The following is a 12,063-nucleotide window of genomic DNA, read 5'->3' as shown; positions in this document are numbered from 1 at the left end:
TAAGGAAAGTGTACGGTGTGATCATAATCGATCAACCGAGAGCATTCCGACGTTAATGGTGGTGTCTGCTTGCAGCGGATACGATACCACCGATACCGACATCCTGCGACAAGCTGGAATGTTATTCTGGCGCCCACTGCTCGGAGATCGGTGGCCCGCACTGCGAATGTCTGTCGTCCTGTCCATCGGACATACCGATGGTCCCAGTTTGCGGTACCGACGGACAGACATACGACAACGAATGCGAACTAAGGCTCTACGCTTGTCGCCACCAGGCAGACGTGGTCACGCAGGCTTTCGGCCACTGCAAAGGTGGGTTCACAGAGCGTACGCCATACAGGCCGCCTTATATTCTGCGTTACTAACCCCCCCGGCTACAACCAACTTGAATACTTTTCACATTTGGAATCGGACCCTGGAGTCCCGGACACGGGAATGGGATGCTCTGACCATAGACATACTGCGCTCGTGTCCCGTCACATTTTTTTCAGCTCATCGACCTTACCTCGATCAATGCTTGATTAATAGAAACGAGTATGTTTCAAGATACTTTACCACCATCATTTCCTGTTACGTCGACACGGACTCCGTATAAATACGTCTCAGTTTTATCACATTAAGTTGCTACGATTTTCTAGCTGCAGATATTGTTTGTATCAAATAAGCATCGAGCTGGTCCTGGAAAGTTCTGTCGTTTCTTTTTTTTTTTTAAAGTAGAATGTGTTTTGGAAATTATGTACTTTCGAGTCAGATAAGTCAATGATGAGTGATACATACAGATTTCTGTGCAAAATAAAATTTTCTGCATCAATTGCAGTCTGTTCCTTAAAAGTAATTCAAAAAGCTGTTGAATGTTTGTTTGGAATTAGTATTTTGGCTAAAATAGAACAGTTTAATGCAATTGATTTTATAGTCTGTTCTTCAAAAATAATTCAGAGTGCTGTGCATCATTTCTTTGCATAAAATGGAACAGCTAAACAACAGTTAAACAACATATTTTCAGCTTAACCAACTGTCAGAAGACTTATGAACGGGTATGCAAGATCAATTATCATGATATTTTCTCCATACACGTGTTTTCATTTGTTCTTTTAACTACTGGACTCGCGCTTGTTTTAAATTAAACAATACAGACATACCTGGGGCTTATATGTATATGCACCTACGTATCATAAATTTTACGATTAAAACAAGTCCATACGATACATAATGAATCTGGTTTATCCAAACACCTCGAACAGACTTTATAGCTTTTCAACTGATTTGATATACATGGTTTGTACAAATATAAAATCAATTGGGAAGCGATCAATTCTGATCGTTATACGCTGTACACACTGATGAACAAAACACGTTTCCAGTGAATAAAATAAACAAGTATCGGGTATCGGGTAAATGTCGTACATTATTTTTTAATATATCGTTAAACGACGCAATGAAATGTCATAGTCATTCGTATTACTTGATACAGTGAAATTATTTTATTAAAAGAAAAAAGAAGAAAAGCGTAAGAACTTTCCGCGGGACCAAACAATATTTGTCGAGAATTATTTAGCGCCTGTTTGCGTGAACGCTGGCCTCCTTCAAACCTAATTTTATTATACACGATGAGCAACGAATACGACACGTAACAATGTTAACGTTAGGCGAGTGCCGACATATACGAAGATCTCGAGAACTGTGAGGGAGTTTTAACGATTTCGAGGGTTTCGATAGAGTATAAATTCTAGGATAGTATATAGTAAGTGCATAAAGGATCACGTGTTATACTTAGAAGCCGATGGTACGATACTGCAACGTTTATCGAAATTATAGGAGACGTCGAATGGATATCGCGGAGCTTGATGGAACCTAGGACTAACAAACTAACAACCTGTTCCTTTGTATCCATTACGTGATAATAAACTTATCAAGTTTTTACTAACATGTATAGATATATGTTTATAACCCCCTTGCCCGCTACTTTGCTTGCTTTCTTCGTTGTCATCGTCGTGATTAACTGTAAAATATCATTGCCAAAGATGTTCGATCCACCAAGAAGAAAGAAAGCAAAGTGAGTACTAGCGATAAATAGTGTATTCGACAGTTCAGGCTACTATACACGCTAAACATATTTTTCAGTCTCAGTGAAGTTTCTGACCGATGATTTATGACGATCATGTTTATTTATTTATTGGATTTCTGCGGTATCTTCCTTGAGTTCTGTCTCAAGATAGGGTGTGGTTTATAAGTCTTGATTAATAATTGAATAATAGCGTCTGAAAACATGAGAACTACGAATTAAATTTTATAATTAGTCGTTTACCCTGGTTGAAACTAAACCGTGGAACTTTATGAATTCATACCGCACAAGCATCTTCAACAGGTTCATCGAATGAAATTTAATGCAGCGTCAGTTTACTTCTTAATTACGGGAAATTTCTTGAAGGAAATTATTTTACTTTGTGCGGGTTGTTACAACACTTTTTATACTGCAAAAGTTGTTGCTGGATTCATAATTAGAAAATACTCGATCGGCTCTAAACACAACTCAAACGATGTTATTTCTTGCGTATTCTCGTTGGAACAAGAATAGAATTGATCGAAGCTGTGGTATAATATTGACAGAATTAACATCGCCTTTTTTGGCGATACTAATTTCAAGTGATTCTCTGTAGTGACGTTGTCGAGGTCCCTTCAAGTAGCTTGGTAAGTTATGCTCTTGGTAGGTACAAACTACTAAACGTGTATAGAATGGAACATGTTCACAGGAATTAAGTATGACATAATTTCAGAGATGTATAGGAAATATGATAATACTGAAGCTTGCACAGAAACGCGTCATATTAAAAATTGTTTCGTAACTACAGCAACTTTTATAGTGAATAGCCATATAAAGCAACTTTCATTTGCAGTACGAAATTAATATAATAATTGAGAAGTACACAAAAATAGTTTTGCAGAATAAATTTAATAATTTTATAGTTTATTTGTGAGCAGATTTCCTCAGTGAAAATAAGTTACCAATTAATTCCAGCTACTGAAAAGATGACTTGAAACATTTTAATTCGCATTAGGACTCTATGTTGATAGATGAAAATCAAAATATAAGTTATTACAAATAATCCTGGTAATTTACAGACTTAAAAAAGCGAATTTTGTAAAGATTGGTATTCAAATGTAGACATTAACTATCCAAAAATGAATAAGTAATTCAAACTGTAGGTCGACAGTGTCTGCTTATGCGAATCTATTTTATTGTTTCCGTGTCTCGCACGAGATGAAACAGTCTATACATATAGATTTAGGTTAAGCATGTCAATAGTGTCGGGTAGCTACGTCGCTTGCTCACTTCGAAGTGTCAGAATTTAATCCCTAGATACAGAGAATAACTCAATATTCAATATTCAATAGCTTCACTATACGTCACCGAACAGCGTGTTACGAATTTACCAGAGGAAGCAGGCTACAGATACTAACAGTTACTTTGAAATGTTATAATCATTGACATTTAATATGCTCATCTATATTATTATTCGTAAATTACATACACAAAATATTTTTAATAAATTTTAAACATACATTCAAAATATTTTATTCTCTTTCTGGTGAACGGACTGCGTATTTATAAGCAACATAAAAAAAAGTCTGCATTAATTGCAAGTTACAGAAATCACATAAACATTTATTACTGTTCTTCACAATTTGATCTGCTTTGATTTGCAACAAGTAGAAACCACAGTTTCAATTATTATTATTAGTTTATGTTAATCGTAAAAGGAGTAGGAATTAAATATATACAGTAGCGGGGAGAAAACTTTAAGACCGCTCTAAAGAAGATGATAACTCTTTTAATATTGTACTATACGATTTGAACTTTTTTGGGAAGCCAGAGCAATTAGTTTACTAAATATTAGTAAACTAAAATTATTATTATTATTATTATATTAGTTTACTAAAGATTTTCGGCAATAAATCGTGAAAATCTGCAATTTTTACCATCTTTAAACGTTTGTAGCTCATTGCAACGTCGACCGATTTTGACGAAATTTTCAGAATATGTTTAATTGGCACAGATCTACAAAACGTATTTTAAAAATTTTCAATATAGGCCCACATAAAATAGTTAAAAATTCAACTTTTAGGATTTTTTCAACAATCCGATCAATTGCAATTTTTGAAAAAATTTCTTTTCACATCCTTTAGTAAACTAATTGCTCTAACTTCCCAAACAAGTTCAAATCGTATAGTACAATATTAAAAAAGTTATCATCTTCTTTAGAGTGGTCTTAAACTTCTGTCCGCTACTGTATTTAAAATTATTTCGTTGCTAAATAATCGTAGTAAATTGGTAATAACGAGACAATATTTTTATCTAGTCCAATTCTTGTCTAGAAGTCTAATTACTATAGATGTAGATCTTACCAAAAGAAGATCAATATTACGCGTTAATTCATAAATTAAATAATTCAAGTATCGAAAAACACTACGCGTGTGATAATGAAAAGTTTGTAAAAGAAAGACATGGTTTGCAGCAAACCATAAAATAATCTGTTTTCTAGACATTACTACAATATTTTGAAAAGTCGCTTGAACAATTTTGCGGACACTCGAGGCTATGCGAAAATGAATCAACATACATATACAGTTCCCAATGTTGCCGCAGTCAAATAGACACTTGGTTCTTCGGCTCCCCATGTTTGTTCCGTCTCGAATACGTTCAACGATCGTTTCCTTGTACAAACGAGATCACCGAATCGAACAATAGGAATTTAAAGAGGCAGCCTGCGGAGATCCATGGAACTTCCTTCATCCCAGGAGTGCGCTATCTCACTCGTAGGTAAATTCTGGGAAAGTTGGTGACGTTAACTCGCGAAACTAAGCGCCGAAGGTGGATTTAACTAAATCACCGTCGACTGCCGGCGAAGTCTCGTCTTAAGTGGTCCCAGTGAGATATGCCAGGACTGGAACTTAACATCGGAACCTTAAGAATACGGTAACCGAATATCTCTTTGGCCATGGCCGTTAAGCGCGGCCCTCGGCCAAAATAAATTAGCCCGCGAGAGAGTTACAACCCCGACGAACTTCCGATCGAACGTTGTACCGACTGCTTTTTGATACCGTTGTCCCCTATAAATCCACCCCCGAGCTCCTTTCCACTCTTCAAGGCTCCATCGACGTCGAGGAGGGGAGAGAGGGACGCGATAAATCTGTCGAACGACGGCAGCCAAAGAATTCCCGTTGCATAGCTTGTCCAATCAGTTTTTCCGAGTTCCCGCGAGAACTTATTGGCCAAGAAGTTTTTGGACCACCTCCCTCGCGATCAGGCGAATGTTTCGTGCTCTCGTTTCACTTAGGAGTTCCGGCCGAACTAGTTCCCGACGTTACATCCGCTCTCGCATCGGAATCTATATTTACTTATCGCAGGTCGGAGTTGCTAATGGAATTCGAGCAGAAATTGGTAGCTCATTGTGCGAGGACCGAACTCGCGTCTCAGACGGAGGAAATGCTATCGAGCGCCTCGAGGAGCCTGTAATTACAATTTATTTGCAGCTGCTATATTCTACGAATGTGTACGAACGATATAATTTATCAGTAAGACTTCCGAATCGCTCCCCCAAAGTTTTTGGCACCTGTTGCACGTAATTCTATTGATTTTAAAGAACTTCATTGAAAGAGTAATGAGATAGAGGAGAGCGGGGCTAAAAGTTCCCGAGGTAAGTTGCTCCGATCATTATTTATCAAAAAGGAGAAGAACGGGCGATTCGTTTTCAGTTGTGTTTGTTATAAAAGTAGGCGAAGACACAGTAGCGTATGTTTTTAACGAAGGCTTAGTTACGCACCAGATACGTAAATATTATTCGATCCTTACTTTTTGCTCTATTTGGATTATTTAATATCGAGGTCACTAATTCCTTTATCCTTATCGATGAAATGACATTTAAGAACATGTTGTAACAGGTTTGATTAGTTATTTCATATCTATAACTAAAATATTGTTGTCGATTTTGATATGTGTCAAATGCCGCGAATGTATGCATGCGTATATGTATACATATGATTCTTGTTGTGTTCTGGTTTTAAAAAAGTATTATATAATTAGTATTTTATTTAAAAAAAAGTAAAAACAATCACGAGGAACTTCAGTATCTGTCACATGACTTTATCCAGATTTATTAAAAAACTAATAGATGGACAAGAGGCGACAATAGAGTAAATTTATTAATTTAAAAAAACATCGTAGCTTGTACCTTAACCCCTTGCCGTACTTCGACGAGCCAGACTCGTGATGAAGGTTTTTAACAAAGTCTAACAAATATGAATGTCACGCGTTTCATTTTAGATGAAACGAAATTTGATTCGTTTTCAATCAATATTTAAGCATTAAAATAAATGTAGCCATACAAAAAATATCCTAATCACTGCAACCGTAAAAGAAAGGGTACGGCAAGGGGTTAAAGTGAAGTATTTATTAGCAGAACCGATTCTGCTCACAAAAGTGATTACGAAAACGATCATTATTTTTCTAGTAGTACGCACTGAAAATACTGTATCCCACGCGCAAAGAGTTGTTAATACAAACATCCCTGAAACCGTGCAGCAATCGTCGCAAGCAATCGTTCCGTTGGAATCACTGTTTACCAGATCGATCAAAGCTATCCCACTCCGGCATTACTAAAATTTTATTCGCGTGGGCGAAACGTTTGCTGCGTCGACGATGCAGATTCGCTTCTGTTTGGAGTGCTCGAGGGAAAGGAAACTCGGTCGAGGAAAGAAAAGAGAAGACATTTCCGGGCGCATCCACGGTCCGCAAGTATTTCCGTAGCCGCCGCGCCGCCGACAAAGTTCGCGAAACGAAACGTTGGAATCTATTAAAGTCCCCGACCCGTTCCGTAACCTTTCACCCCTTATTTTTCGATTGCTCGGCCCCTTCGACAGGCTCCGGACCCCCTCTAGTCGTCCAGTTCTCTGAAAGTCAATCTCTTAAAAAGTTCTTCTTCTTCTTCCTCCTCCTCCTCCTCCTCGGGACTCATCCCACGGAGTCAAACATAAATCAGATTACTTCGAGCTCGCGAGTCAACCCCCTTTGCGCCCTACCTCCTCCATACACCGCCCTTTCTTCGCGAAAGACGCGCTACACAGGAGATTCCATCTGTCGACCGGTTTTTCGCAACGTTTTCTTTCGCACAGAATGCGACCGAATAAAAACTCGGGTCAACGCGGAGCAATACGGCCAACGACAGCTCCCAGTTAACAAAGCTGCGCGCACGGTCTCTTCCAGAGTTTCTTCTTCCGAGGAATTTAGCTGTAAAAAGACGATTTACGAGATGCGATCGACGGATCGGTATTTTGCTTATGGCCGCGGTGGTTAATGGACCGTGAAAATATAATGGGGTGGATTTGAATGATGCGCGACGGTTTAGAGGTATGGATGAACTGCCTGGAACTTTCGGATATTAGGAAGCGTGATCCTGAGGGGCGGAGAGCCAATGATTCGGAAGCGTCTAAACGGGAAAAAAAGTATTAAGGAGGTAGACTCTCGTTTCCAGGATTGCAAGGCTGCGGGATGTGCCTTCTCATTTCTCGATAATGCAAAGATGGGGTTTTTCAGTAGTCAAAAGCGCTAGATAAAATATTAATCTAGACCGCAATCGCTCTAAGAAGTCCTATTTTTACGTTTATGAGGCGTAATTTGCATTCTTCGACAGCGTAATTTGCATTATTCGGAAGTATACAACTGCCGAATAATGCAAATTACGCCTTGTAAACGTAAACATAGGACTTCTGAGGGCAACTGCGGCCTAAGTTGAGAAAAACCCCATCTTTGCATTATCGAGAAATGAGAAGGCGCATCCCGCACCCTTGCAATCCTATAGAAACGAGTCCATCTAAAGACCAGCCTAATCAACAATCTATTCTTCCGATTGTGCGAACGTTCGACGTTCCGGCGGAAGTGTTCTCGACCGTCGATTAAAACAGATGAAAGAGCTGAAAAAGGGCACAAAGGGACGGTAAACAGCGACTGCATCCCCGTTTGCGTTTGAACTGGCAACATCGTTGTAATTCCTCGCATTCGACAGATAAACAAGGGAGGAGGGAGGATAATCCTGCCGCCCCCGCTCTTCAGTTCGGCATTCTTTGTAAAATAAACAGGAAAGGGGATGAAATAACGGAACAGGGCCGAACAGTAACGGTAACGTCGATAAAACCTTCGATGAAAAGGCCAATCGTCGTAGCCGTCGGGGTCCAAGGAAGAAATTCTCCGGGTTCGTAAATGCCAACTCGTATTTCCCATCAGGCTCTCTACTCCGCCAATCGGCGAACACTTAAATTGACTAAATCCATTCCCCTCGCTCGATCTCTCCGCATCCTTCCTATGGATCCTTCCGTCCTATTCAGTCTCCGCCGGTTCTCCGGGACTGAAAACATTGGGTTTGCGCACGTGAAACTGTCGTCTCGAATCGGACAGTTTAAACGAGGAAAAAGTAGATTATTAGGTTGCCAAGAAACTTCCTTTTCCGAAAGCATTGTCTTAGAACGGCATTTGCTTCGAGGAACAAGAGCGCAGAGCGTCGTCCTTCGAACCACCGTTTCGAACAATTTTCGGAAAACGTAAGAGTCATTTTTCAATCGTATTGTTCAACCCCTTTTTATTGACATTCCGAGAGAAGATTCAAATAGGCGAGGAGTTTGTTACTAACCTTGTTTGTCTCTTTCAATTTTATTTATTATTATTAGACTGCGGATTTTAGGCATTTATGACAAACATCGGAAATTCAGGATCTTCACACATTGTTTACAACTTAATAAAATTACAGAAATTAACTCCTCCATTCCTGGGCTTTGCAATTACTAGAGTTAATATTTATCTTACGTAAAGATCCGCGGTGTATAATTATTACTGAATGTCTGTGAACAATAAATATTGCAGAAAATTAGAAATGTGAAGTGCACTTTATTTTTTATCAAATCAAATAATATTCTTTGAAAGTGGAATTTATTTGGAAACCCAATAAATAAAGAATAAAAATTCACGTACAAAGTTGGTACACACACACACAAATTGATTTAGAGAACAAGTTGCCTAAATCTATTAGTGGATTTTGCCGTTTCGTGCAATGGGTTTATGATTGATTATGTTAGTTCTGGACAGAAGATTAAACTGCGTAGAAAGTAGGGTAATGTATTTGCGAACTGTTTCTTGTACGCGTTTCACAATGCTTGATTAGTCGGTGATTAATTTTCCATATATTCTGGGTAAATGTTGCCGTTTTTTGATCGAACAAATTTCTACAATAAGCTTTTCATTATTATATTGTTTCTATACTAGTGGTATCCTAAAGTTGCAGTTTTTATTTATTTTTCCATGGGATATTTTTAATGCTCATAATATCAAGACTTAATTACATTCAAATTATCTGAATGACCCAAAATACTTCATGGAGAGATAATTAGATCTATAATTAGATAACGTTTCAATCATAATCATAATTAGATCGTAATTAGATCATTATAAAACTAATGCAAGAATCATTAAATAAAATTCAGTAAAACATCCATTAAAATAATCAATACTTGCTAAAAACATGCATAAAACATTACAACAAAAATACATTTGAACTCGAAACTTAAACAATGCCGAACAAAGTTTCCCTTTTACTTCCATAATCTTTTAGATAAATATTTCGTTATTAAATTTTTTATAGAACAGATTTACGAACGTATGAATATGTATAAACGTTCGTTGCTGCAGAATCAGTTCTTGCAATGTTAAAATTTCAATCGTAATATATCAAAATGGAAATATACATATAAAAATAACGTTTTTATCTACGGACAGACATGAAATACCACTCGAAAATCCACGATTCAGGAGGGAAACGAAAATAAAAGGAACGACCGTCTGTTATTACATCGTATCTATATTATTTCTAATGATCTACCATTTAATTTCTTTTCGTTTGCCATTTCAACTACATAACATGTCATTCAACCTGAAATAATCGAATGTTTTTATAGTATACGCCAGTTATACCATAAATCCGCAGCTTTTAGAAACGATTTATTTTCTCTTTTTTATTATATTTTACGATTATTTTCTACACCTCATTTTCAATTTACACGAAATATTGATTCTAGAGAAAATTCTCGCAATGAAAGCCGTATAAGAGAGAATACACACAGTGCATACGAAAAGACTAAACTAATTTTAGTCTTTGTATAGGTCTATCTATTTTAAAGAAAATACTATGCAACTAATAAAACAGAAAATTTTAAATGTCCAAATATAGTATATTTGTCGAAACATATTTACCAAATATATTTTACCAAATATGAGATAAAAAGCAATACGACAACATTAGAAATCTAATTCAACTCATCCCCTAACATTTGATTGTTATATTCACAAATCCTTCTAGGCCTAAAAAAGCGTTCAACGAATAAAAAATTCAAAGAAAAATAATTTGACCACCAAATGAGCTATTTGTATTCAATCACAATGTATAATTTAAATTGTTTTCTAAACCGTATTATTCCGATTGGAAAGTTCACTCACAGCTTCAATTAATAATTTTAAAAAAAAACAAGTTATTTGTATTCAATCATAATGTACAATTTAAATTGTTTTCTAAACCGTGATATTTCGAATTGAAAAGTTCACTCACAACGTCCCCGTAAGAGAAACTGATTTCGAAAAAGCTTGATGATGGAATCGAATATGTCGTCAGCGAAAGAAACGTGGCATGATGGACAATTCTACATGCGCAAACCCAATATTTTTCGACGGGGGACAGAGGCAAGCGAGAGAAAAGTTTCGTCGGCCGATTGGCCCCGCAGTCGATAAACGAGTCGATTATATCGATAGTAATACGCAAACACGGCGATCTACAAACGGGGAAGAGAGAGAATGAGGGGAAAGATGGTTGGTCGACACGGGAGCGGGAGTGCGGGTGAAGGGGGATGGAAAAACAAAGGAAAAAGTAACGGAAGCAGCGGAAGTCGTCGATGTGAAATAATAGGAAGCAACGCTGCAATTGGAAAGTAATTAAAATCCCATCAAGCCGTCTCGAACTCCTGTTACCGGGGCCGCGTAACTGCCTCCGATAGAATTAGCTTTTCGATTCTCATTATTTAGAGAAATTGCGACGCACCTCCGCCTTCCTGCCTCGGCTGTATTCGACGTTGTATCGAGCTCTGATTTCCCGTTGTCCCGTCGCCTCCAGAGAAAAAGGGAGGAAGAGAGACCTGGGAATTTGATAATTAAAAGTCTGAAACGTTGAATTATTAGATTCAGTCGTCGACAACTTTTGCTCGGCTTTTTTCCAAACCTGCCGTTCCCCATGACAGTTTATAATTAACAGTACTTTATTACACGTTTACCGACATAATGAATGGACAGTTTCTATTTATTTGCCGTGAACGATGTTCCAGCGAAAGTTCGTTCCCCTGTGTCCGCCATTGAATTTATTTCCGATACGCTGAATCCCGCGACGGAATTTTATCAACTCTATTTACAGACTACGCTCGGAACGTTATTACCAGGATCCGACTATTAAATTTTATAAAACTGAACAAATCGGAACAATTGTGTTACGGCGATCACTCGAATTCTACGTTGATAATGGACCTGATAATGAATTACCATAATTGATATTAATCCCGTCCACGCCTCCCTGTGTTGTTTTTGCAGATAGAAAACATTGAACCTTTTTCTTTTAGATTTCTGACAGGAAATGGATTTTATAAATGTGAATATGTTGATTTTGAAGTTTATAAATTACGCAGCTAATAGTTATAATAGATTTTTAAATAAATTGCTTATTTACGTTTCTACTGAATGCTTTATTGGAGCATTCAATTATCACAATTATCAGTCGAATAAAAGGTTCACCAAGGTTCTCTTTGGCACAAAGAATGCAAAAACAAATTTATTCTCCCACAATCCATTTTTAAGAAGTTTCTTTGAAAAATAATTAATCGATAACCACGCACGATCTTCAGAAAGTTAATAGATAGTGTTAAATGAAGAAGATTTATTCAATGAACCCATCGAAATTAGTTAATATTTAAATGGTTGTAACT

At 37.4% G+C, this 12,063-nt stretch overlaps 1 protein-coding gene across 6 annotated transcripts in view; it reads left to right on the top strand.

The window, feature by feature from the left end:
* The window catches only part of LOC143207819 (agrin-like), a 580,688-nt gene that overhangs the window by 547,515 nt on the left and 21,110 nt on the right, over positions 1 to 12,063 (top strand). For all 6 annotated transcript variants that reach the window (XM_076421623.1, XM_076421620.1, XM_076421622.1 and 3 more), the window contains one exon: positions 76 to 312. In XM_076421623.1, the coding sequence (XP_076277738.1) occupies positions 76 to 312 (237 nt within the window). The remainder of the gene's footprint in view (positions 1 to 75; positions 313 to 12,063) is intronic.

The sequence above is a fragment of the Lasioglossum baleicum genome, chromosome 4 (genome assembly GCF_051020765.1).
Source record: "Lasioglossum baleicum chromosome 4, iyLasBale1, whole genome shotgun sequence".
In the NCBI taxonomy this organism is placed as follows: domain Eukaryota; kingdom Metazoa; phylum Arthropoda; class Insecta; order Hymenoptera; family Halictidae; genus Lasioglossum; species Lasioglossum baleicum.
Note: the sequence above shows the minus strand (reverse complement) of the source record. Positions and strands in the feature narration are given on the sequence as shown.